This window comes from Mustela nivalis, assembly GCF_964662115.1.
Source record: "Mustela nivalis genome assembly, chromosome: 1".
Lineage (NCBI taxonomy): Eukaryota > Metazoa > Chordata > Mammalia > Carnivora > Mustelidae > Mustela > Mustela nivalis.
The window spans coordinates 162,995,463-163,021,819 of record NC_139020.1 but is presented as its reverse complement, the minus strand read 5'-3'; the positions used below and the strand labels follow the sequence as shown (position 1 = coordinate 163,021,819).

The window sequence follows — 26,357 nt, the reverse complement described above, 5'->3', positions numbered from 1 at the left end:
ATACCTACTGTGTGGCAACAAAGGGGAGTCAGGTGGTCAGGCCCAGGAAGCACCCAGCTACTACTTTTGGTTCCTCTAAGAACCTCCATGTACCCTTCTCTGAAATGGGCCGAGCAATAGCTAGCCACTGTCTCCACTTTCTTCTGAGAGCAAGACATACCCTCTTACTCCAGCTAGCTGCCTCCTGGGGCCAAAGCTCAGCTCTGCCCACTTTCCCATTAAAACTCTGACATATTGATTTCACTACCAACTGTAATTGTGTTGCCTTTCTCACCCCAGGAGGCTGGCTGCAGCAGGAGGTTCAGGAGCCCAGTTTCTCAGGCCTCTGCTTCCTGCCTGCAGACCCCACCAAACCTCAGCCCCACAGTAGGTGGCATTCTGAGAAGAGGGAGAGGCGTCCATGGTGGGCTGGGTAGCAGGCTTCAAGGCCCAGCAGGTCCGTCCAGGGATAGAAGCACCGGCTTCTGGGGCTTTGTGCTCAGGAACTGAGGGCACTTTCCCACTTGAGGTGTTTGGCTGTTATCAAACCAAGGTCCCAGGAAAGCCAAGTTTCATCGTGAGGAGCTAGAAGCACACCATCACTGTGGGTTGTTAAACAAAACAGGTGGGCTGGGACTGGACCAAGCCCCCTCTTCTTCACCCTTTACAGAGGCCAAAGGGAGCTTTTAAAACTGTAAAGCACTAAATGCAACATGGGAACCCGGAAAAGAAAAAGAACACTCGAGTAAAGTCTAAAGTTCAGTTGAGAGTAAAGTACTCATGATGGTTTCTTTGTTTTGACAAATGTATCATGGGAATGTAAAACCTTAGCAATGCTGAAAATGGAGGGAAGGATACATAGCAACGATCTGTCCTACCTTTGTAACTTTCCTATAAATCTAAAAATATTCCAAAATAAAAAACTAAAAAAGAAAAAAGCAACCACAAACCAGTCTGTGTCCCCTCTGCAGCTCAACAGCCATCAATGGATCCCTAGTGCCCTCAACATAAACCCAGACTTTGCTCCTGGGCCCTCAAGGCCCTGCTCTACCTGGCCTGGCCCCCTGAGGCTCCCCTCAACACCCTCCCCTGCCAACTCTTCCCTCAGCTTGGACAGCCAAGGACAAGGAATTCTCCCTAAAGAGAATGGCCCAGACTAGCGGAGAGGGGGCAAGCAAGGATCAGGTAGGGTGGTCTCAGGGGTCCGATAGGCAGTCTGCAGGAGGACCAGACAAAAAAACCTGCAGAATTATTGCCTCCCACAAAGCCCAGATAAACAGCCTTTCCCCCACCCTTCTTCAGAAGCCCCGAAGTTAAAAGGAAGCATTCTCAAGGTCACCCACTCAGGTGACCACGTGGGTACTCTGTCAGGTCAGTCAGCCTGTGACTCCAAACCCAAACTCCTCCTTCCCACTTTAGCCAGGGCAGTTTCTCAGAAACCGCAGCTAATGGGTTATGGCTCCACCGAAAGGACGCCTCCACTGACGATAAACTGAGTCAGGGAAAAGAGCCATGGGCCTACTGTGCGCCAGCCTAGGGAGGAAACAGGACCAGGACAGACCTCTAAGGGGCAAGCACCACCCCCCCATCCCCCAAAGACCCCCCCAGCCAGAGGAAGCCAACCCCTGCCTGGGAAGGAAATACCAGCACCTCCCAGTGGGTGATCAAGATGCTTACTTCCTGGAGGGGGAGGCAGGGAGAGAATGTGCAACCCGGCCACAGAACAGCATCCGAGAGGCCTGGCTCTGAGCCAGAGAGGAAACCAAGGTACAGAGAGGGGCAGAGACTTCCTCGGGACACACAGCACCTGAAAATCCCCTCCTTGACCCCAGGCTGCCTGAATGGGGGGTGGCAGGCAGTGGCCGGAGTTGGGGGGGTGGACCAAGAAGTAGCAATGGACATGGCAGCTTGTGTAGGCCCTTCCAGAGTTTCAGACACCTACCTCTATTTCCCTGACCCCCTCTCTGGAGGGGTGTGTCCCTCAGCCACAGAGCACTACATTTAACCAGGCCCACTGAGCGTCATCTAGAAGGGTTGCGTGAACCAGCCAGCCAAGCCATTCTGAGCATGATCTGTCTGTCTAGCCACAACTGGCACCCTGGGCCCTGCCACCAAGCTGGCGGCAGTGAGGAGGGACAGCCCTGAGGTCAGAGGCCCGACAGGATTGCAGACCTGCTGTGTGTAGACCCCAAGTGGAGCTACCTCACAGTCACACCCCTGTTGTATCCCCATGTTACAGACAGAGAAACTGAGGCTCCTGACATAGCAAGTCTTGTGGCTCATCACTCAGCATGGGATGCTGCTTCTACCTGAGCCTCAGTCTCTGCCTCTGTAAAATGGGGACAATAACAACACCCTCCCTAGAGGGCTCAGCTCACTGCAGCCCTCAATATTGGCCCCTGCGGATGTTCAGTCAATGCTCCCCATTAGCTGGGCAGGTCACACGGAGCCCCCCAGGACCAGCCACTCCACCACATCCACCCTCATCCACGATGCACATTGGAAGCCCAGCCGAGGCCGAGGCCCACTCTGCTCAGGCCGGCCTGGGAACTCCTACCACAGCCGCTGACTCAAGCAGCCATTGTTTTGTTAGCTGGACACAGCCCCCCCAGACACTCAGCTCCCCCTTCTTGAAGCTGTTTCTCATTCTGGCCCAGCCTGGCCCCATTTCCATTTCCAGCCCTTCCCCCTGGGGTCCCAGAGGAGCCCAGTGTGGGATGGGCAGCCAGCGACTCTTCCCTGGCCGGGAGGGGGGGGGGTGTCACGCCCGCCCGCCAGCTCTAATGGGGGGCAGGGCGGCAGAGCGCTGCGGCTCCAGCCCCTCCTTTCCCTGGAACAGTTTCTGTCCCAGCCTCTTCCCCTAGAGGGGATGTGGGCCAGGAGAAGCTGAGAGCTGCAGCTGCCTCTCTCTCGGGCACATTTGGCCTTCCTCCTCCTGGGGCCAAGGAGCCCTGGGGACTGGAACTCACACCCTCCTCCCATCCCCTGGGTGCTGGCCTCCGTCCCAGAGTCATCATATAACTGATTGTGGGCACAGCGGAGGGGATGGGGCAGGCTCGGAGGCCCCAGCAAACAGCTCTGGTCTGGGTCTTGTGTTGGGGACATGGAGGTGACACGGGTGTCCCTCTCTCTGGCTGCCCACATTCCAGTTCAGAGATCACCCCCAAGTCGGGAAAGGACAGCTTTAAAGTAATAACAATACAGTAGTATCACCAACACTATAATAAGTTGGCTTTGTGCCCCGGCCTGTAGAGCCTCATTTAACCCTGAGAAGATGGTGCTACTTTACAGCAAGAGAAACTGAGGCACAGAGCAGTGACTTGTCCAGGGTCACACAGCCAGAATGGCCAGATGTGAGCCTGAAACCTCGGCAGGCTGGCTCCAGAGTCCTTGCCCTTAACTCCAGCCTCTCTGCCCAGTGCCAGTGCCAACAGCTGCCGGGGGCCTGGCTGCATGGAGCTGGAAAGGCCTGGGGTGGCAAGGTAGGGAAACGGAGGCCTGTCAAGGGGACGGTCACTTCTGGAGGACTCCTTCACTGCAAACACAGATGCTGGACAGGCTTGAGAAGGGCACGGGGGCAAAGGTGACTGCAGAGCCTCATTTAGCTCCTTTCCTGGGCCAGGCCTCCACTTCAAGGCCTCTGCCCACTGCCCCCCCATTATTTACCGATCAGAGCAGAAAGCACTACATGATTAACGCCCCACTGGGGCCTCGCTGGGCCTCATAATGGAGCTTCGAGCTTCCTCCCTCCTCTAGCGTGTGATTTATCGTGTTTCAGGGGAAAGGACGGCGGACGGGGAGGGGCCAGGCCCGCTGGCCCAGCAGATCTCTGATCTGGGTGGCATCAAGTGTCAGTGGGGGAGTGGGGGGTGCAGGGGCCCCTCCAGGCAGCCTGTTGGGTTCGGCACTGGCCCAAACACGGGCTTTGAAAAGAAGAGACTGGCCACACTCCGGGGGTAGCCAGCATCCAAATGCACGTGGCTCGCACCAGGAGACTTTCCAGGCCTGTCCCCACGCGGCACCGGCTGGTTTCCATGGCAATCCCCACACCGTTGTCAGTGCTGGAGAGGCCCACGGGAGTCACCTGGTCCAGCCACAGTGGGGGCCCTGGGACAGAGCCTCCTGCTCCTGCCAGCACCTAGCAGGACTGATAAGGGACCAGCAGTTCTGGAGTCCCTTCTAGAATTAGATCAACCATGCCTCACTCTTCCCCCAAACCCTTGCTGGCTCCCCACAGCCCACAGGAGAGCATCTAAATCCTTGGCCCGCACCCCAGACCCCACACACTCTCAGCTTCATCTCTGCCTGCTACCCAAGCCACGTTCTACCACATCTCTGGGCCTTGGGCAGATGGGCCTGGAATGCCTTCCCCAGCCCCATCTGCCCAAGTCCTTCTCCAACATCCCCCTCTTCCAGGAAGCCTTCCTGGACTCCCTCAAAAGAGGCTGGGTGGAATGCCCTGGTTGCAGCATATCTTCCAACATGATCTCCTCCTGGACTGTCTAGGAGCTCCTGGAAGGTAGGGGCAGATTCATCCCTTTCTGGGGGCTGCCATGTAATTGTGGGGCTGTGCCCCTTCCTCTACTGCCACAGTCTAGCCTCCACCAGGCGCAAGGGCAGGCAGGAGATGCTGGGCTCTGGTGGGTGAAGGCAGAGGCAGCTGCAATCCTAGGGATGAGGCCCCATGCCCAGGACCACGCTGGGCACTAGGGCTCACTGAAAAGCTCTTGTTCCTTGTCACAGCAGCCCCAGCAAGGCCAGAGCGGCCCTGAGTGTCTGTTTCCTCACCTGTAAGATGGATCCATCCACCTCTCCCCACTGTGACCTTGAGGGCCCCTTTGGATCACACCCCTTCCGTCAGTGTTTTGGGAGGAACCAAGGAGTAAAGGATATGAGCACAGGCTCTGCAGCTAGACACTTGCTCCACATTTCCCCACTGCGTGACCTGAGGCAAGTCAACCTCTCTGGGCCTCAGTTTCCCCTTTCTGTAGATTAGGATTAACACTCATCTCATTCCATTTCCAGGGGGATTAAAAGATAGACTATCCTGAAAGCGCTCTGCGATATGCCTGACACAAAATCCTGAGAAACAACAGCAGTAATAGCAATCCCACTGGGGCTGGGAGAAGCCATTCCCTGCCAGCGAGCACTCCCTTGCCACCCCACAGCCCAACTCTGATCCTAAAACTGAAGTCCAGAAAGGGGACAGGACCCCACATCGCCCAGGGCTCAAGCCCTTGGGCTCCTATTCCATACACACCATGTCTGTTCTCCCTCCAGCAACCAGGGCACAGAAGCTGGCCTGTCTCCTGCATGTCCATGAAAACCAGCAGCCATGGGCCAGCAAATCTGAGTCTTGTGGAGTATTTTTGCAGGGGCTGATGCTGACTCCCACAGCCTCTGCTGAACACCAGGCTGCTCCAGTTCTTCCCAATGCTGAACCCACTTTACAGATGGAGAAAAGGAGGACCAGAGAAAGTAAGTGACTTGCTGAGGCCCCAGCTAGGAAGGCACAGCAGCAGGATTTGAATCCAGGGTGTCGGTGCTGGGGTCCAGCACGCATGTACCCTCTGGGCCTGCCTGGGTAGGGCAGGTCCTAACTATGGGTATGGTCAGGACCAGACAGATCCTCCATCCCCTGTCCTAGCAAAACCTGGATGGCACCGTACTGCCCTGGAGGGGAGACAGCCTCCCAGCCCCAGTACTCAGCCAGCATTGGTCCAGGGATGGGGTCACTGTTGAAAGAGATTTGTCAAGTCATTGTTCAAACTGTCAGCATCCTTCACTTGCATACTTAAAGGGCCAGGAGGCTCACTCCTTCCCGAATCCAGAGGATCACATTTTTAGACATGAACACAACTCGTACTTCCCGGCCTTCCCCACTTCCTCAGAAGGCCTGACCAGCCCCAGCCTCGACAGATCCCCCAGGCGGCCTCCCCCTACTCTGGAACTGAGTCACTGCCCCATCAGCTCCCGGCTGCCATTCAGGGCCTGAGTGGAGGTGCTGTCCCAGAAAAGGGTTTGTACAAAGGGCCTTGCCCAAGTCTCCCTGGGGCAGGGTAAGTGCAGAACTCCCAGCCGAGAGCTCACAGCTAATACTAGCCATCGCCTACCATGGACTCTGGTGCCAACCAGCCAGTCTGCAAATCCCCCTTCTTGCTAACCAGCCGTGTGACCCTGGGCCTCAGTTTCCCCATCTGTAAGGTGGGGATAACAGTACTTCCTGCCTCGTGCGGGGGGGCTGTGAGATCAAACACACTGGTGCTCATGAAGGGCCAACACGGTGAACCCACTCAGAACTGGGAGCTCAGCAATGTTTAGTATCCAGCCCCAGAGAGTTGACGGGGGACCTACCCTCCACACACCCCTCGGGCCCACCAGAAGCTCGGTGACTGCCCCATTAACAGCAGGGAAAACGTGCCCACTCTCTCCCTGTCAGCTGCTGCCTTCCTGCCTCTGAACTCACTCAGTTGGGGTAGCCCTGGACCTGCCCCCGTCTCACCCCTCTGTCTCGCCCAAGTCACCTTTAGGACCTGGTGTGCCTCCATCTTCTCCAAGGACCTGACCCCCTCCTCTGCACACTCCCTGCTCTGCTGGCTCTCTGACACATGCTGAGCACATTTTTTCTCAGATGTAGTTTTTCCCTCCTGTTACTAATACCTCTACCTGTCATTTCCTGGGCACTGCATATGAGATTTTAATCTGCCCACATCCTCGGAGAGAGACGCTGTACCATCTTACAGTGAGGAAGCATGAGGCCCAGAGAAGGTAAAAGATCACCCTGGGTCACACAGCATATGGGGAGAAGAATGGGACTCAACGGCTTGTACCTGGGAGTCGGGACATTCCCAGTGTGGGTTGGGATATTAACTGTCGCCTGGCCCAAGGCCTGTCTGTCTCTCTAGGCCAGAAGGGTATCCTGGCCAACAAAGGTGGAACCCCCTGAGTCCCAAGTGTCTGCTTATACCCTTGGCTGCAGGAAGCTCACTCCCAACCCCCAGCCAACTCCAAATGTAAAGCCCATCTTGGAAGTTCTGTCTCCCTCCACCTCCACCCAGCATTTCAGCCCCTAAATTGGTTCAGAAAACGCCTTCTTGACGATGAGCACCCACCCACAGCATGCCAGTTTAAAACAGCCTGAGGGTTTTTTTTCCACCTTTACTATAAAAAGACACCTTGAAAATGCAGCATTGGCATTTCCTTGTTGGTTTTCTTTTTTACTTAAAAAAAAAAAATACATATATCATGGTCACTCAAAGGTTAAGAGGAAAGATTCTGGGCAAAGGATTAGACTCAGCCTGCCCTGGGTAGGCTGGCTGGGTAACCCTGTGCCTCAGTTTCCCCCATCGACAGCACACAGCAACTTCCTAACTGGCTTTCACCTCAGACATAAATTAAGGAACGGGATCCAAGCTACATGCAATAGAGGATAATTTTCGCACTTGCTTTCACTCTCAAAATTGTGCAACGGCCCCAAGTATGCCAAAAATAATCAGGGACAAAGTTGGGGCCCTCCAAAGCCTGGCAGGGTGGACAAGTTTCCCTGCTTCTGACCTTGCACCTTGGCAGCTCCTCCCTTCTCCAGCAGATTCCTGGCTGGAAGGTGGCAGCGGAGGTTAAGGCTTCATTGTCATAAAGGTGGGTGGCCGAGGACAGAGTCCTCCAGGAGAGAAGCTGGGATGTCTGAGATCACTCTGAGCTAGGGGCTGGACCTATGGGGTCAAAAGAGTCCCCAAGCAAGAGTGGAAACCTGGGCTTCCAGAAGCCCACCCCAGCCACCTCACTTGAGGGTAGGATATCCCTAGAGGACAGGGTCCTGTCCCCCACGTCCAGCCCCCCTGAAACCACGTACTGCTAGAAAAGTCAGACCAGAGGGCTCTGTGAGAGAAAGATATTCCAGATGCCTGGAACTCCAACACCCCCAGATCAAATCGATTCTCCCCCACGGAAGCACCCTACCATGTGCTCTACTCCAACAACACCAACTTTCATCCTGAGGCTGGACCAGACTGGGCCGCTTCTTGTTCCTCCCTGTCCAGCCCCACCTCTGGGGCTATACCCTGGCACCTGAAACTGGTTGGAACCCGCTGCTTCCCTCTATGCCTGCAGACCAGGCCCTACACAGCCCCCAGGATCAAGGCTGGACCTGCTGCCTCCACCGCCATGCCCAGCACCCACCACGGGGCCTGGCACACAGTAGGTGCTCAAGAAATATTCGCGAATGAGTGAGTGAAATGCTTGACTGGAAGACAGCACCACCCTCCAAACACTCTTTTTGCCTCTCATCTTCCCTCTCACTAGCCACTTAGGGACTTTGTAGAATAATTACACTAAAAATAATCAGAGTTCAGTTGACCTTTGAACAACGTGGGTTTGAAGTGTGTGGGTCCACTTATGTATGGATTTCTTACAGGACAGCACTGTAAATGTATTTTCCCTTTGTTCTGATTTTCTTCATACCATTTCCTTGTCTCTAGCTCACTTTCTTGTAAGGATACGCACAACACACAAACCACACGTCAATCACTGTTCGCGTGACTAGTAAGGCTCCCAGTCAACAGGAGGCTATTCTGAGTAGTTAGTGATGTTTTGAGGGAGTCAGAAGTTATAGGCACATTTTTGACTGTGTAGGGGGTTTGCACCCTGGGCCCCTGAGTTGTTGAAGAGTCAACTGTAATTACAAATATGTGTGCCTGGCACTCTACTAAGAACTTTACAGGTGTTAGCTCTTTTTTTTTTTTTTTAAAGATTTTATTTATTTATTTGATAGAGAGAGAGAGCACAAGTAGGCAGAGAGGTAGGCAGAGACAGAGAGGGGAGCAGGCTCTCCGCTGAGCAGAGAGCCCGATGCGGGGCTCAATCCCAGGACACGGAGATCATGACCTGAGCCGAAGGCAGAGGCTTAACCCACTGAGCCACTAAGGTGCCCAGGTGTTGGCTCCTTTAATCCCTACAACTCTACTTCGTGGTTAAGTACCTTCTTATTGCTCCTATTCGACAGAAGAGGAAAGCGAGGTGCTCATTCAGCTCACACAACTCCTCTGGCTAAAACCCTTCATGGCTCCCACATCTCTGGGATAGAGTCCCAATTCCGTGATGCAGACTCCCTATACCTGCAGGCCCTGCCCCCCTCCCCCAGCCACTTTCTCACATACCCCCCCCATCATCCCCCCACCGCAGGGACCACCTTCCATTGTTCTGGCGCTCTTGGTGTTTCCTATCTCCAGGCCCTCGCACAGGCTGTTCCCTCTGCTGGGACCCTTTTGTCTTCTCGTGCCAGCTTCATGTGGCTAAACCCTGCTCATTCATCCACCTCCATATTGATAGCCCCTCCCCCAGAAGCTGTCATGTCCCCTTCTGGGGCTCCCTCTGTCCAGGATCTCTTATTACCCAACCCTAGGTGCCTGGCCACATGTCTGTCCTCTGCTCACCTGCACGAGCCACGAGAGCAGAAACTGAGTCACCATTGGTCTCCAGCACACAGCGCCAGGCTAGGGCACACAGTAGGGGCTTAGGAAATGTCTACTGAGGCCTCCATCTGTGGCTAGAGGTGGGAAAGTGTGGGGTGTTTGCTGCTTTAGGAGCCAAAAGAGGTCAGGACTGGCTGGGGTAGAGCCCAAAGCCTTGTTAATAAGCCCCCCGGGGGAACAGCAGGAAGAGCAGGCAGCTACCAGGTGCTACTAGGGCCAGGCATCACGTGCTTCTCATTAACGCATTAATTTAGTCCTTGAAGCAATCCTTAGGGATTTGTTTTTAGTGTCCCCACTTAGTGGAGGAGGAAACTTGAGGCTCAAAGAGGTTAAGTCACTTGCAAAGGTCACACTGCTGGAAATTGACGGAGGAGGATTTGAACCAGGGTACAAGTCCAAGTTCTTGGCCTGTCACTGGGGAGCTGGCAACAGCCTGCAGCAGGAATAACCGTCTCCCGCCCCACCCCCACCCACAGCTACTCTAGAGACCCAGACCTTGTGGCCCTGGATGCATATGGGAGACATGGCCTAGCAGCCCTGTCCTGTGCCCACCAACTAGGCATGGGGAAGGGGAGAAGGGTGTGGGGGAGGACATAGGGAGAGTGGCTAAGGAGGGCCAGAAAGCCACCCCACCTTGGGGTGGGGAGAAGGCCTATGGCCACTGTCCCTGGGGCTGTGTCCCCGGAGAGGCCCTGTCCCTCTAAGGAGAAAGAAGCCCCAGCCCCCTTCAGCAGAGTGAGTCACTGCACCAGGCCAGGCTGGGGACCGTGGGAACCAGGCTGGTTCCTGCCAGAGGGGGATGGGGGATACTGCAGTGGCGGCCTGAGGAATCCCATGGATCAACCCACACCAAGGGCCTGGATGGACACACAGGCCCTGGAAAAGCCGAAGGCAGGCCCAGGGGCTGGCCTGACCTCAGCCTGGGCCAGCACGGTAGGGTCTTCCCTCGGTAGGACAGGGAAGACTGTCCCCACCCACCTCCTCTGGCCCTGAGACCCCCAAACAAAGCTTGTACCTCAAACACACCCCTTTGGAGGATGTGGCTCTGCTGAGGGGAGTGGTAGATGTCCCAATCACCGGACTGGGCAGCCAGCCCTGACCCGGCCAGCCCTTGTGGGTGGCAGTCTGCCCCGCTCACCCACCATGCCCTTTATCTTCAGGGCACCCAGCCAGCTGGTGGTGGGCAGCCTTGGGAGCATGAAAGCGGAGAAGGAATCTGCGTTTTCTCAAAGCCCCAGTGTTGGGCACACCCACGGGAATAATTAATCTCATGAGATTTTCCCGCAGTCTGAAGACCATGGAGAAGGCATGGGGCAGGGCCACGAGGGGCCTCGCCCCAAAGAGGTCTCCCAAGGAAAAGGCTGAGTTCAGCGTCTTGCTTAGGGAGAAACTGAGGCTTCCTAGGTGTTGAAGTGGACTCCCCTTCCTCACACCAGGATGCAGAGTGTGAAAAGACACAGGGTCCCACCTTTTAGGGCCCCCTGAAGAAAGGACCACTTGCTAGTGGGCTTTCTTGAGGGGACCTGCACAAAGTTCCCTTCTACACCTGTGTCATGTCCCCTGCAAGGTCAACATACACAGGGATCCTCCAACCTGGCACCCTCATCTCTTTCTGACCCAGCCCAGCTGCCTGGGCCCCATTCCTGCCCAGCCAGTTTGCTGCCGAACCTGATTCCTCCCCATTCCCTCCTGAGCCCCTGGCCCCCTCCTGCCCCCTGCACATCCTAGTGCTGCACATAGTCCTGTTCATCTCCCTCCACTCCCCCCGGCTCCCGCACCTCCCCACACCAGCCACCTGAGAATCCTCCAACATACTTGCGTGCACACACACACACTGAGTTCCACATCCATGAGGCAGAAAGGAACAGTGGTACTAAGAACACAGATGAGGCCAGACAGCTAGGATTCAAACCCTGCCTCTGCTGGTTCCCGGCTGTGTGATCTTGAGCAAATTATTGAACCTCTCTGTTCCTCAATTTCTTCATCTATAAAACGGGGAATCAGAGTAGAGCCTACCTCAGAGGGTTGCTGCGAAAACCAAGACAGTTACGCCATTTGGTGCACTTAGTAGGCATTCCACAAAGGTGGCTGGCTAGCCCACAGCCCCTAAACCTGGTCTGTGCTAAGTGCTCAGTATATATGTGTTGAATGAGTGAATAAAAGCTGGCCTCAGGAACACACCTCTTTGCCAACCAGGGGTCTCCACAGAGTCTCTACTGATCCCCAAACACCTGTGTTCCCTGCCACACACATCCCACTGCATACTCAGGCCCACCCTGCTGCCCGTGTCCCTCTGGGACACGTCTACCTGCCCTACACTCCTGCATGACCAGCTCAGTGACACACAAATCTGGTGCATACACCCCCTCACTCTCTCCTTGCTGCCCCTCACACATACCTGCAGGGCCCTGGAGCACACCTGCATGCCTCCCTGCACAGCTGCCACACCCAAGCACACAACTGCCAACTCCCAGGGCAGCCCTGATAGGCTCAGGCTGCCAGCCTGGGACACGCTTTTGGGCGGATATGCACTCGCTTGCTCGGGCACTCTGCACACACGTAGGACCACTACGTGCACACCTGGCCTATATACCGGCCCTCAGCTCTCTCCAGCGCACATGTGTAACCTCGACCCCTCCCACACACCTATGTGCTCACCTGTAACTAAACACTCCCTTGAGTGGCAGCCGGCGCACACCTATACCATATTTGCACCAGTGCCCCCACCATGCCTGACACCTGGGTCCCAGCAAACGCACCTGTGGCCCAGAGTACGTACCTGAATCTCCACACGCACGTCTGGGTCTCACACATTGCCCCCTGTGTCCCGCTCAGCACACAACCCGCCCGGTTACCTGCACGATCTCCCTCCCGTCCCCCCCTGGGGCGGGCGTTCCGCTCCCTCGGCATACCTGGATGTTGCGCTTGCGCTCGCAGGCCGGCCCTGTGCCCTGCACCACGCTGTCGAGCACCGCCACCACGTCCGGTGCGGGCTCCACGAAGCAGGCGTTGCGCGCGGCGCGGATGGCGGCTTGCACGTCGGCGAAGCGGAAGGCGCACAGCGCTGCCGGAGTCGCGCGGGCCGCGGGGGACCCCTGCGGCCGCTCGAAGACAGCGAAGAGCAGCTCTCGCGCGGGGAAGACCGACACCAGGCGGCTGTAGAGGTCGCCGCGGCCCGCGCCGCCCGCGCACTGCAAGCCCAGCTGGATGTAGGATTCGGTGAGCTTCTTGGCGTCGCCGCCGGCGCCGCGGGGCAAGCAGATGCGCGCCAGCAGGCTCCGCGCCTGGCTCTCCTTGTCGCCCGCGCGCGCCTCGCTGTTGAGCGCCAGGTACGCATAGGACGGGGCGCCCGGCGGCGGGTCGGGCGGGTGCAGGAAGGCGCGCACGAAGCCCAGCTTGTGCTGCTCCTTGGCGCCCTGCTTGATCTTAAGAATGTTGTCGTCGGAGGGGTTGAGGTCGAAGGTGAAGAGCTTGGCCAGGTCGCCGCGTGCATCCAGAGAGCGGATGGCGATCTCGGGCGTGTTCTCGAAGCGGTGGTCCTCCAGGCTGCGGTTGCGCGGGAAGAAGGCGCTGCCGTAGCCGGTGTACGTGGCGCCCACGAGCAGGCGGCTGCCCCCCGTGCCGGCGGCCGGCGGCAGCACCAGCCCCACCGTGGACGCGTTCGGGTGGTTGGCCGCCACGTTGAGCATGCTGGGGAACACCGTGACGGGCTCTGCGGGCGGCGCGGCGGGCGGGAAGCGCACGGCCACGGCGGAGATGTTGCCCCGGCGCCGCAGCTGGCAGAAGCCCTGGTAGATGGACCCGCACACGACCACCAGGCCCTGGCCGGGGTCCAGCTGAAGGATCTTGTTGTAGTTGTCGGTGAGGCGCCGCGGGTGCTCGCACGAGGCCTGAGGCAGCTGCGGGGCGTGACACAGCGGGCTGTCGGCCACCGGGCCCACGGCCGCCTCGGCCTCCAGGCTCAGGTTGGCGCCCGACAGCTGATAGAGGCGGTTGACGGCCGCCAAGTACACCGTCCCCGCCGCGCCGTCCAGGGCGAAGTTGTTGGTGGGCGTGGGCGAGGGGAACCGGCGTTGGATCTCCAGGGCGCCGGCCCGCGCCGCCCCCAGGAGCAGCAGCAGCGGCAGCAGAGGGCACGGTGACGGGGCCCGGAATGGCGAGCGCGGCGGCGGGGGGCTGGCCGCGGCGGCCCGAGCGCTAAGGGGTGCGCCGCCCGCGGCGCGACGAGCCATCCGGGCGTGCGCGGGCTGCGCGGCGCGGCGAGTGCATGGGGCGCGGCGCGGCCGGGAGCCGGGAGCCCGGAGGCGGCAGGAGGCGGGGGGCGGGCCCGGGCCGCGAGGCGCTTCCTGCCCGCGCCAGCGGCCCCCGGCCCAGGCGCCCCGGCCGGGCTCAGCCGCGCCGCGCAACCCGGGGGCGGGGCGGGGGCGGCTCCGCTGCGGACACGCCCTCGCGCCCCGCCCCCGCCGCGCCCCGCCCGACCGCGCCCCGCCTCCCGGGCCCCCCTCCCGCCCCCGGCCCACCTCCCCAAGCGCCCCGGCCCCCTCCCCCCGGCAGCCCGCCGGCCCCGCCCGGCCCTCCAGTCGCCCGGCCTTCGCTCGGCTGTCGACGGGTCCGGCCGCCCCGCGCCCTCCAGGACTCTCCCGCGCAGCGCCCGCGGCCCGAGGCTCGAGGCTCCCGGCGCTGCCTCCGCCTCCGTCGCTCGTTCCTCTCGCTCGTTCCTCCCTCTTGGCCGCTTGGCCTGTCTGGCTCGGGCTTGTTTCCTTTTTTCTTTCTTTCTCCCGGGTCTCTCTCAGTGTCTCCCTGCCCGTGTCTCTGTCTAACCCCTGACCCCTCACGGCCCCCCAACTCCGTGTGTGTTGTCTTCCCTCTTTTTCTCAGCCTGTGGCTCTTCTTCCCTCTCTCGGACTCCCTCTCGTTCTATCGGTTCTGTTACCACCACCCGTTTCCCCCCTCTCCCTTCTGTTTTTGTGTGCCTGGCGCTCCCCCTCTCTCCATGACTCCCTCCTTCTCCCGCGTCCCTCACTCCACGTCTCTGTCTGCCCCCAGTCTCTGCCTTCCTGATCCACAGCCCTCGTTAACATACCCCATCTCACACTCAGAGGCTCTCCCCTAACACTCGCTTCCACCAGACGCAGTCCAGCCCTTCCCTGGGCCATTTGGGCACAGGGCACTGCCTCCTCAGACCCCACCATTGGCCCCCCAAAACTCAGCCCCATAAAGGAGGTTTTACAAGTGTCAGGGACAGCGGGACAAAAGCTCAAGGGTCAGACATGTAAATGAGGAAAACAGGGAGAGAGGAACTATTTCAGGCATGTGCCAAGCCAAGGGGCAGGCTGGGCTGGGAGGGTGACCCAGAGTGAGGCTCTGGCCCTGGGGGAGAGGGGAGTGGCTCTGGGAGGCCCACCCTTGCCTCTGTGGAGACCCAGCCCTGTGGGCTGCTGCCCTTCCCCCCACTGCATCTTGCCAGGCACTTCCCCTTACTCAGGACTCTGGAAGGACCTAAAATCTTCCCAGACTTAGTGGAAGATCAGTCATGAGCCAGCTGGCACTCAGGCCTGCTTCTCCTTTCTTTGAGCCTTTCTTCTTTCACCTGGAACAGGTAGGCACTGAGGTCAGAGGCAGGCTGCCATGATTCTGAGGTCACAGAGCCCCTGGGAAAAGCATCCACAGCCTCTAGCCACGGTGGTGCCCGAGCAGTGCCCTGCCAGGCATGATGCCAAGTGCTTTACTTGTACTGCCTCACTGAGTCCTCACAGACGCCTTCTGAGGCTGGTGCCCTTATCGTCCCACCTTACAGATTTGGAACCTGAGGCCCCAGAAGTAAAGGGACTGGCCCAATATGCCCACCTCACCGGGAGCAGAACTACCAGACTTGAAAGCCAGAAGCCTGTTGGCCTTGAGCCTCACCCAGATCACTCCCAGCCCCACGCTAGCTCTGGCCGCTCAGAATCAGGGAGTTCCCATCAGAGGTCACACCTCTGGGATGGTCTGGCCTCAGGATGGTCTTTCTTTCAGGATACTTTCAGGATGGTCTGGCCTCAGCTCCTTTGTTTCCACCTGGCCATGAAGGAAAGATAGAGAGTTTCTATGTCCCAAAGGGTAGGCGGGAAAGGCCAGGCCTACTGTCCACCACTTGCCCCATTCAGCACTTGTCTTCCTGCTGCCAGCCTCTGGCACCACACTTGCTTTTTTATGACCCCCTTGTCCGCCCCCTCTAGCCACTGCTTTGGCAACCAGGAGTGTTCAACTGTAGGGAATCAGAGGCTCTGTTTCTGGTGTTCTGTCCCCCTTGGCTCAAGGCCATTCAAGGGACAGCTCAATAGGCTGCCCCCCCATCCCTGGATGAGGAGGGCTCCTGCTATGCCACCTGTGGAGTGGACTGGGGAGCCCCACAGGGGTACTGGGGTGTCAGTGCACTCCTCAGAGCCCCCCCATCAGTCCATCTGTCTGCCTCCCTCCCACTCCCCACTCTTATCTTTCTCTAGCCTTCCCCTCCCCATCCCTGTTTTTGTCTGTCTTCTAGCTCCTCCTGGTTACTCTCTCTCTCTTTGTCTCTCTCCCTGTCTCCTCCCCTCCTTCCACTCTGTCTCTTTGTGTGCATATCTCTGTGTCTCTGTGTGTGTGTCTCTCTCTGCCTGTCTCCCTCCCCATCTCCCACCCCTCTCTCCCTCTCTGGCCCCTCCTAGCTTCCTTCCTGTCTCCGTGCTCTTCTTACTGCATCCTGCAGCTCCCCCCACTGAGCCTTGAGGAAAATGCTCAATGTTGTCACAGCTCCTGGTTCCTGGCACTTTGGACAGAATCTACCCGCAGAGCAGAGCACTGGGAGCTCAGGAGCTACCCTGGGCTAGGGGTATGCAGGGCGAGGTTAGACTGCAGAGGGCCCAGGCTGGGTCCACGTGTCCTCTCAGATTGCTTTGTTGACTGGGGCAAGGCACTTGGCCTCTCTGAGCCTCAGTTTCCTTGTCTGTAAAACAAAACAATCATAAGGGCATGCAGGCCCCTGGGAGGTTGTAAGGTGTAAACAACGCAACTATCAGCAAGTGCATTGCCAGGTTCATAGCAGGCACAGGGCAAACCACAGTTCCTTCCCCACCCCACACCCTGCAAAGAGCAGTGGCTCACAGGGCCCCACTTTCGCCCTCGGGTTCCACGGCCACTGGTGGAGCCACTGTCCACCAAGGGCAAAGTGTGTACCCAGCACTGCGCTGCAAAATCTCATCCCACCCTCACCACCCACAGACAAGGCCAAGGTCATGAAGCCCATTTCACAGATGGAGAAACTGAGTATTAGCAAGGTGAGAACTTGAGCCCAGTTCTGTCTCCGGGTAGTGGGTTTCCTCCCCTTGGCCCATTAGCTGGGAGTTCCTTCAGATCAGCATGGGTCACATGGCAGACTCCTGGACCCCTCCCTAGCTGGGCAGAAGAGAGGAGGTGCTGATAACTTTTGGCAGAAAGAAGGAAGGAACAAGCAAGCAAAAGAACCCACACCTTCCCTGGCCTTGCTAAGATGTGGGAGGGATGTCCTCCCAGAGAGGATTTTAGAGGAAACTGAGGAGAGATGGAAGGACTCCAGGAGGGTGGTTTAGGTGACACCCAGCGTTAACTAACTCTGAATTAACTAGCCCAGACTAACCAATTCTAGACTGACGACCAGCTAATCCCAAATCACACCAAGACTTGGTTCCTTTCCAGTTTTTGTTCACGACTTGTGATCATATCAAGGAGAAGTTCTCCGTTTGGGGCTAATGTGCCTTTAATGCCTCTCTTACATCTCTCATTGTCCATTTTTAATAGAGAAAAGGTCTTAAGCTGAGTGCCGTGGACAATAGGATTCTAGAATTTACTTAGAGCTCCGTATTTTCTTTAATTTGCAATTATGTTCTGGTTTTGGCAAGTGATACTGGTTTCCAAGTACACTCATGATGTAAAAGCTTGCTTGATAAATGCACACATTGAAATTTTTAAAACGATGTGCGTTGAAGACAAATATGGAGTAGGTTGTAATCCGTGCAGGACGACACACCAGAAAAATGGGCAACATGGATTTCATCCAGTACCTTCTTTAGATGAGGACACGGTGGGGCAGATGGGGCAGGTCCTTGCTCACTGAGCAAGCTGGTCCCCAGACGGCAGGTCTGGGCTCCCACTACTGCCTGGGCGGGGGCTTCCCCATCCTGCCCTGTCCATCCTCAGTGGAGCCATGAGGAGGAGGAAATGTTTTTCTTCTTCAATTGGAAAAAATAACAGTGGGGCCAGGGCTGTGCTGGGAGGGGTGCCTCCTGCCCCTCTGTCCCTTGGGCCTGGCCTAAAAGAATGCTTTCCCTGCAGGAAATGCTCCTGACGCACTCTGACTGCCCCGAATGCTGCTCTGGTGACAGGAAGGTGCTGGAAGCAGAATCCTCTGGGACAGCACAGCACCACCAGCATGGGCCTAGATAGTGCTGGGAGCTATCAGTGCAGCTTCTGAGGGCCTTTACCCATCTTCTTTCCTCCTGAAAGGAAGCAGTAGGTTTTCTCATGCCTGTTTTACAGATGGGGGACACTGAGGGTCAGGAAGGTGCCATCACTCACCTATAGCTACACAGCTTACTGGCCTCCAAACCCTGTACTTGGCCACTGCACCCCTCTACTCCTTGCCTTGCAGCTGAGAGACCTGAGGTCCAGGCCCACTTCAGCCCCTAACCACCTGTGTGACCTTGGTGGTGCCACCTCTCTTTGAGCCTCAGTTTCCTTATCTGAAAAAGGCGAATATAATCCACCTCACAAGACTACTGCAAGGATAGAAAAACAGAGGCATGTCCTTTGCCCAGCCTGTTGGGAAGTATCCATTGCCTTTCTAGCTCTGAAACATGGGATTCTCTCCCTCAGACTCCTCAAACTGATCATCTGTACCTGACTCAGGAAACCCCTGCAAGACACAGATCATGGTATCATCCCCATAGTGGCTGCCACAGAGGGGTGCCTTGCTGACACGACATCACCTTGTTTAATTAACCCTCCACCAGGTCTCCCCCCTACTCATTAACTGGAAGCCAGGGCTCAGAGAGGTCTAGGAGCCTGCCTGAGGTCACACAGCAAATAGGTGGCCCAAAGTGACTCCTGCCCCCTCTCCAGCCAGTCTTGCCCCTCCACACTGGATCGCCTGTCATTGCTACCATGTCCTACTGGAGTGGCCCGGGAGGGACCAGGGTGACCCTAGAGTGGCCTCACTGACAGGAGACACAGATCCCATCACACTAATGTGTTTAAATTACAGACGGTTGGTGCAGCTGGGGCGGCTTTGTGGATGCTTCCCCATTGCAGATGCCATGGAAAACTAGAGGGTTTTACCCCCCCCCCCCCCGTTGGTGTTTGGGAGTACACCCTCCCCTGCTTCCATTGGAAGTCACCCTGGGAGTGGGGTGGGGAGGGTGACCCAGAAGGTCCGTTTCAGGGCTCAGGAGGGGTGGCCTGCCCTTGGCTGTAAGGATGAGCCCCTGGTCATTGCACTCTGTCTTTGTCTCCCCGTGGGGCTGGAGGAAATGATTCTCATTCCTGTGCGTGAGAGATGCCCTCTCCCAACTCTGGGCACATGCTTGCCCTCTGTGGAGCAGGCTGGGGTGGGGACATGGGGCCCCCATGCACCCATCCCGGGCGCCTGGCCTGCCGAGGCCCCGCGTGGCCCCTTTGTGCTCTGTGAGTGGGATAATGGGCGGCATTCTCAGACGTCCAGTCATGGGTCTGGGCCTGTGAAAGGACGCAACAACTCCACACTGAGGCCTCTGTCCAGCGGCAGCCAGGGAGGGGCAAGCCGCCCCAGGGGGCCCCACCCACATTCCCAGGCTGCAGCCATACCCAGGGGACAGCCACCCGGGGTGGGACAGGCCTGGCACAGGTGATTCCTGAGCAGACAGCAGGTGCTCCATGAATGTGGCCCTGAGGCCAGGAGCCACAGCGAGGCAGGGAAAGCCCAGAGTTGAGGATGATGGGGAGTCGTGTGGGCTGGGCACCTACCGTATGCTAGACATTGCCCAGCCGGTCCTTGCAAAAACCCCACAGGCCTGTGCTGCTGATCCCATCTGATGGATGAATAAACTGAGGTTCAAAGAAGGAAGGCAGTAGCGTCAGATTTGAACCCAGGTCCATCCGACCCTGCTCATTCCAGCAGCTGTTGAGTAAGCACCTACTGTATGCCTTGGGGACACAGCAGTGACTATGCCCTTAGGCAGCAGGGCTGAGGGGATACATAGAGGACATTTGGACAACCAGGCCCATGGGAGCAAGCAAGCCAGGCTTCCCAGCGGAAGTGGCACCTGAGACAGGTTTATGGAGTGCTGAACATTACTGAGTATCCAACATGTCTCATGTCTTCATGCTGCAGAGACTGTGAAGCTCATGTACATAGGGGTAGACTGAGGTTCAGAGAAGGGAAATGACTTACTCTGGGCCACCAAGCTACTCAAGTTAGAGCTGGAAATTTCACCCAGGTTTGGCTATTCCCTCTTCAGGAGTCACCCAGTGAGAATGCAGGGGAATCCCGGGCAAGGCTGTGAAGTGTGTCACCCTGGGGTCCTGGGACCTGGGTTCAGATCCCAACTCTCTGTTTCCTATCTGCGTCCCTTCAGCTCTCTGGGTCTCAGTTTCCAAGCCTGTGAAATGGGTAGAAGCCTGTCCCTTATCTCTCCTGGCTGTAGGGATCAAATGAGATAATCACTAGAGAGTGTGTAGCCAGCACCTGGCCCTTGGTAAATAATCAATGACATTTATTGTTAAAGACATTGATGGTAAGGAGGTGTTGGTCCTACAGTCCCCCTAGCTCAGACATTTGGAACGTCCTGCCCTTTCCCTGCCCAGAGCTGGCTTGGGTTTTTGTCAGATGCCCACTTCTCCCTGTCCTGCCTCCTCCCATCTGCAGCCAGGGCCTCATCTCAAGAACCTTTTTCTACCTCTCAGACTACACCCTCTTCTGGGCTTCAGTTTTCCCTTCTGTAAAACGGGGTGATGCATCGGCCCCCTCAACAGAGCCAGCCAGGGATATTTGGCTGCTGCTCAGGGTGGGAGCTGGGTCTTTCCTCAGTGGCTCCCTGAAATCTGGTGCTCCTCCAGACACGTCCCCTCCCCCGTGCCTCCACTTCTCCCCTTGCTGAGCAAGTGCCTGATAGATAACAAAATAACAGTAACTGCCATTTCCATACCCAGACCACAGCCGAGCCCAGTTCTAAGCACCTTGCATCTATTCCTTTATTGAAACCTTACAACAGCCCTTCAAAGAAGCTGCCATTATCATACCCATTTAGTGGGGGGGGGGGGGGGGACTGAGGCACAAGGACATGCAGTGACTTGCCTGAGGTCAACAGCTGGTATTTGGAGCCTGGATTCCAGACTCCTTGTTCTTAATAACACAGGGTATAATGGAAAGCTTGGCACAGATGAGCAGGGCCCAGGTCGTACTGGCCCAGTGGCCTATACAAGTCTGAAAGGAGAAATGAGTGTCCTGGGGTGCCTGGGTGGCTCAGTTGATGGGCATCTGCCTTTGGTTCTGGTTGTGATCTTGGGATCCTGGGATGGAACCCTGAGTCGGGCTCCCTGCTCTGCTCTGTAGGGGGAATGGGGGGGGGGGCTCTTCTTCCTACTTCCCCTGCTTGTGTTCCCTCTTTTGCTGTCTCTCTCTTGGTTAAATAAATAAATATTTTTAAAGAAAGAAATAAAGAAACAAGTGTCCAGGGAAGATGTGTTTCTGGTCCTGTTTTCTCGGTGAACTTCTGTGTATCCCTCAAGACCCAGCTCAGATGTCACTTCTGAAAAGTCTTCCCTAGCGAACTCCTAGGCATCCCTCAAGGCCTACTCTAAATGAACCTTCTGAGTGGACTTCCACGAGCCCTGAAGCAATATTAGAAGTTCCTCCTATCAAATCAGTTACCACACAGTGTGAAAGCACCGTCTCCTCCAGTGGACTGAGTGATGCCTGGATCTTCCAGCGTGAGACACAGGGTCACTACATGGGGATGGACGGATGGCAGTAGCACCACCCTAGGACGTCTGCCAAGGAGACAGAATAGTCCTGTGTTTGGCTGGAGGCCCCCTCCCTGGGCATTGCTGGACAGACTGCCAAAGCTGCCTCCTGACCCTTATTTTGTCCCTGTGGCTACAAGGACCACCCACCTTCACAAGAACAGGCCAACTTGCTTTGCCCACTTCAGCCTGGAAGGCATGCTGGCCCTTTGAGTGACTCCTCACATCTGATTTCTGGGGCAGGTCTGCCCCCTCCATTCCACCTCCACACACAGGCAAAGCCCTGAGTGGAATAAAGCACAGGGAACGGAGCCCTTCCTTTCTTTCTCTCTTCCTCCCTTACTCCCCTCTGACTAAGCACCTACTGTGCACCAGGAATTGAGACTATTACAGGGACCCACAGATGTGGTCCCTATCCTCAGCTCAGTCCAGGTGTCCCAGCTGAAGCTGGAGGGCAGGCAAGGCCTGGGAGAGCCCTCTGTCCACACTGCAAGCTTAGGAAGCCATAGATGGTTTCAGGATGCCTTTCAGAAGGAGAGGGGCAGGATCAGAATAAACTGAGGGACACCAGGGCCAGGGCTTCTGCAGACATCCAGCCAGCTGATGCCAGGGACCTGAACAGGGGCTGGTGGAGGCAGCGAAGGAAAAGATGACCTGAGGGCTGGGTAGGAGTTGGCTTGCCGGGCCTGGGGTACCTGGTGAGGGTGGCGGATGAAGTGAGGGAGGCTCCAGCAGGGGAGTTCCTGAGTCTTGGGCGTTTGCACCCTGGGGTGCCGCTTTCTGAGTCAGAAAGCACCGGGGAGGAGCTGGTGGGTGGGTGATCCACAGCTCATTTTGGGGGGTAAGCTTGAGGGGCCCCTCTTGGTCACAGGGAACTCCACAGTCAGTGCCCTGACTCCTGTCTTATACTCCCGAGCTGGGCATGTACCACCCCAGGCTGCTGGTCTGCAGGGAAGGGCCTTCTCACAGACAGCTGCCTGAGAGCCTGGGGCCTGAGCCCACTGGCCCTGCCACCAGGAGAGAGGCACCAGGGGCCCCATGGGGCTGCCCTGTTAATGAGCTTCCCCACAGCCCACACCAGCCTGTAGGCCACCCTGTATGGGGGTTCCTGGTTTGTGTGTGCATGTCCAGTGGTGGGGAGATGGGGACATGTGCAGAGATGTGAGGGGACATGCACTTAAGCAGGGGTGGGAGTGTGTGTGCGTGTGCGTGCCTGGGGTGCACATTGGGTTTGTATGTACAGAAACGGGGTTCAGGAACATGTGGGGAATGAGTGTACACCAAAGGTCTACTTGTCCCTTTGTCTGTATGATTTCCGATGTGGAGGGATGTCCCTGGGGGCTGCTCTGAGACCATGATCTATGGCGCACAGTGGGGATTCAGGGCTTGGAGGACATCTTAGGTCCTGGTCTTGCTGTTCCAGGGACAGAGGAAGGTTTCCTTATGAAACTCCATGATTGTTTTGACCAACCTTCAATAGCCCAATCTCTGCTTTATAGAGTTCAGCCTGACCTTGGCTGGCCAGGCTTTGACCTTGGATGGTCTAGCTTCTGACCATGGGTGGCCAGCCTCTGGCCTTGGATGGTCCTGCCTCTGGCCTTGGGCAGTCCAGCCCTTAACCTTGGGCAGCCCAGCCTGTGAATAATTACTCAGCCCAGCCAGAGTCCCCTCTGTTGAGGAACTTGGAATTGGTTTTTTAGGGACTTTTGGGTGACGCCATTCCTCATCTTACACAAGAGCAACCTCCACTGACCACAGCTGCGTGTGTCGGCATGAGCCACCATCCTTTGTACTCCCCCCCTCCCCCGCCAGAGTCTCTTACCCTTAGTCTGAATCTGAGACCCAAAGGCCCAGCAGCCCCCTTGCCTTACCCTCTTGTCTAAGTCGCCAGGGTATCCCCAAGACATGGCTCTGGCTGCTTCTTCCAGGCACCCTTCCCAGACCTCCCAGCCTTGGTTAGACCTCCTCCTCTGGACTCCCATGGTGACTCCACTGTCACAGCCTACACGGGTGACAATCCTTGTTGCTCTGGCTCCTGCACCAACCAGGGGGGTTCTTATTGGGGGCATATGTCATATCCCAGAGCGGGATCTTATTGGGGGCATATGTCACCAGGCAGAATGTTAGACTTAAAGCAGGCTCACAAGGATAAATGAATGAATGAATGAATGAGAGAGGAAATGAACAAATGTTCATCCATCAGTTCCTGGGCCAGTGCCCACTGCATACAGCTTTGGGCAGCCTTGACCCTCTCTTCACCCCACTCCCTGGCGTCTTGCAGATGTCCTCACCTGCGCTCACCCACCTGCCAGGGAAGGTCAACACCCCTTGCTCGGTCCTGGGGAGAGTTTGTGTGTCTAAAATGAAGGTTCTCCAGTGAGGATGTGACTTGGCTGGGTTAAAATGTATAGGGCAGGGGCACCTGGGTGGCTCAGTGGGTTAAGCCGCTGCCTTCGGCTCGGGTCATGATCTCAGGGTCCTGGGATCGAGTCCCGCATCGGGCTCTCTGCTCAGCAGGGAGCCTGCTTCCTCCTCTCTCTCTGCCTGCCTCTCTGCCTACTTGTGATCTCTCTCTGTCAAATAAATAAATAAAATCTTTTAAAAAATAAAATAAAATAAAATAAAATGTATAGGGCAATGGTACCAGCCTCACCTCCATTCCTCAGCTCAGGGCCATGGCAGTGGAGGTCCTTGTGGGTCCCTGAGCAGAACAGTGTGGGAGGCTGTGGGGCTGGAGGTATTCCAGTTCACATTCTGCTTTGCCACTTCTCAGTTGGGGGACCCTGGTCAGAGCCCTTCTGTCTCCAAGCCTCTGTCTCCCCATCTGCCAAGGGGAGGGGTTATGAGGTTGTCCCTCTTGGACTCACATGAGTCTTGTCACTCCTTGCACAGCAGAAAGTCAAGACCTACAAGGCCTGAGGTAGAAAAACACCTCTGGAGTAAAAGCAGCTGATATTCATTGAGGCCACCCGAGAGCTGACACTTCTCTAAGAGCATCGCAGGGATTTTTGTATTTACCACCTTAGAGGGAGGCACTTTCATTCTTTCTTCTACCGATTTTACAGAAGGGTGAGATGAGGCATGGCAAAGTTAAGTGACTCATCCAAAGTGTTGGAGCACAGGAGCGGCACAGGCCGGACCCAACCCCAGGCCCCCACTGCCATGCACACAAGGGGGAGCCTAGGAGATGCTGCCTGCTCTGTTCCTTCCTCCCACGCCTCCAGAGGTCACCAGCTAATCACCCTCCATCAGTTCAGGTCTCCTCCTCCCCCAAGACTACTGTATCCGTCCAAGCCCCACCTCCTCCTGCCTGGATGCTTCCTCCCACTCCTTCCTCTTCCTCTCCCCAAATCACTTCTCCACGCAGCAGCCTGAGGGATGTTTTCAAATTGTAAATCTGTTCGTGTTGTTTTTCCCTAACTTGAAACTCTGCAAAAGCTCTTGGAGTAAAGTCCCGTTCCTTGTCCACAGTCCCAGTGCAGCTGTCCTGCCACACTCCAAACCTACTCTTGCTTCTGCTGGTCCCCCCCCACACCCCCACCTGGGTGGTTCTCCCTCTTGCCTCCCCACTCGACTTGAAGGGGTTGGACTCCCTTGCACCGAGCCCGCACAAAGCTCGCAGCTCACTAGTGGCCAGATTTTTTTTTTTTTTAAGATTTTATTTATTTATTTGATGCAGAGAGAGAGATCACAAGTAGGCAGAGAGGCAGGCAGAGAGACACCGAGAGAGAGAGGAGGAGGAAGCAGGCTCCCTTCTGAGCAGAAAGCCTGATGCGGAGCTCTATCCCAGGACCCTGGGATCATGACCTGAGTCGAAGGCAGAGGCTTTAACCCACTGAGCCACCCAGGCGCCCCATGACCGGATTATTTGATGGACGTCAGCGGACGACCCAAGGTCACGTCCTCACTTGTCCTGTCCCCTGATACTGCCCCATGGCCAGGCCCTCCAACTGGGTGCTGCTACATCCCAAAATGAGTGATGGGAGGCTCTTTGGGCTGGTTTCATGTCCAGCAGAACCCAGACTGGGGTGATGAGCAGCAGATGCCCAGGCCTGGGTGGGGGCACACACTGGCAGGGACTTGGAGCAGCTGCGTGGGGAAGGAGTCCTATTTCCAGCTCCGGGAAACAGGAAGTGAGTCAGGGCCTGAAGAGGCCTGCCGGACACTCGGCACCTTGGGTGAGATTGATGAGCGCCTGGACAGAAGGGCCGGCCACGCCTAGGGAAGCAGGAAGGAGCCCAGAGGAAGAGGATAGGAGACCCTCTCCCCAGCAGAATAAGCAGCCCTGTGGGGTCCCAACGGAAGGGGATGAGATCATCACAGATGCAGCTTCCCAGCCCATTGTCCCATCACACCTGGTGTGGCAGAAGTGGCCATGAGACCCAACCCCACAACACAACTGACACCCATCCTGGGTCCCTCCAGGGCGGGTGTGAACTTCTTGCACTTACTCCCCATCTGAGCACAAAGTCTCACTGGCTCTGTTTTATAGGAGGCCAGAGAGAGGCAGGGGCTTGCCAGGGCCACATCAGCAAAGAGGGCAGCATGAGATTTGAACCCAGCTTGGCCGTGAGATTTGCATGGAGATACAGGGGTGGGGAGAGGGAATTTGGGACAGAACCGGTCCAGAGGCACCCATCAAGAAATTCCAGGGCAGTTGTCTGAGGCCATGGCTGGACCAGGCGAAGGTTCTAGTCCTGGTTCTACTTCTGCCTAAAAACAGAGCCAATCAGGTGCTCCTTCTGCTGGCCTCGATTTCCTGGTCCTCACTCAAGAGGCTTGGCTGTTCAGGCCTATTCAGGCCGGCACCAAAGTCAGGGGAGTAAGGTTGGGAAGGTCCTCCAGACCTGGGGCTTCCTGAACAGGGGGCCAGGGGACCCCTTCCTCCCTGAATTACAGTTTTGCCTGGATGCAGGG

At 56.8% G+C, this 26,357-nt stretch overlaps 1 protein-coding gene across 2 annotated transcripts in view; it reads right to left on the bottom strand.

Moving 5' to 3' along the window:
• Positions 1-13,825, bottom strand: part of PLXND1 (plexin D1) — a 57,458-nt gene extending 43,633 nt beyond the window's left edge. For both annotated transcript variants that reach the window (XM_082748349.1, XM_082748350.1), the window contains exon 1: positions 12,362-13,825. In XM_082748349.1, coding sequence (XP_082604475.1) covers positions 12,362-13,681 — 1,320 coding nt within the window. In that variant the 5' untranslated portion in view covers positions 13,682-13,825. The remainder of the gene's footprint in view (positions 1-12,361) is intronic.
• Between the last annotated feature and the right edge of the window lie 12,532 nt (positions 13,826-26,357).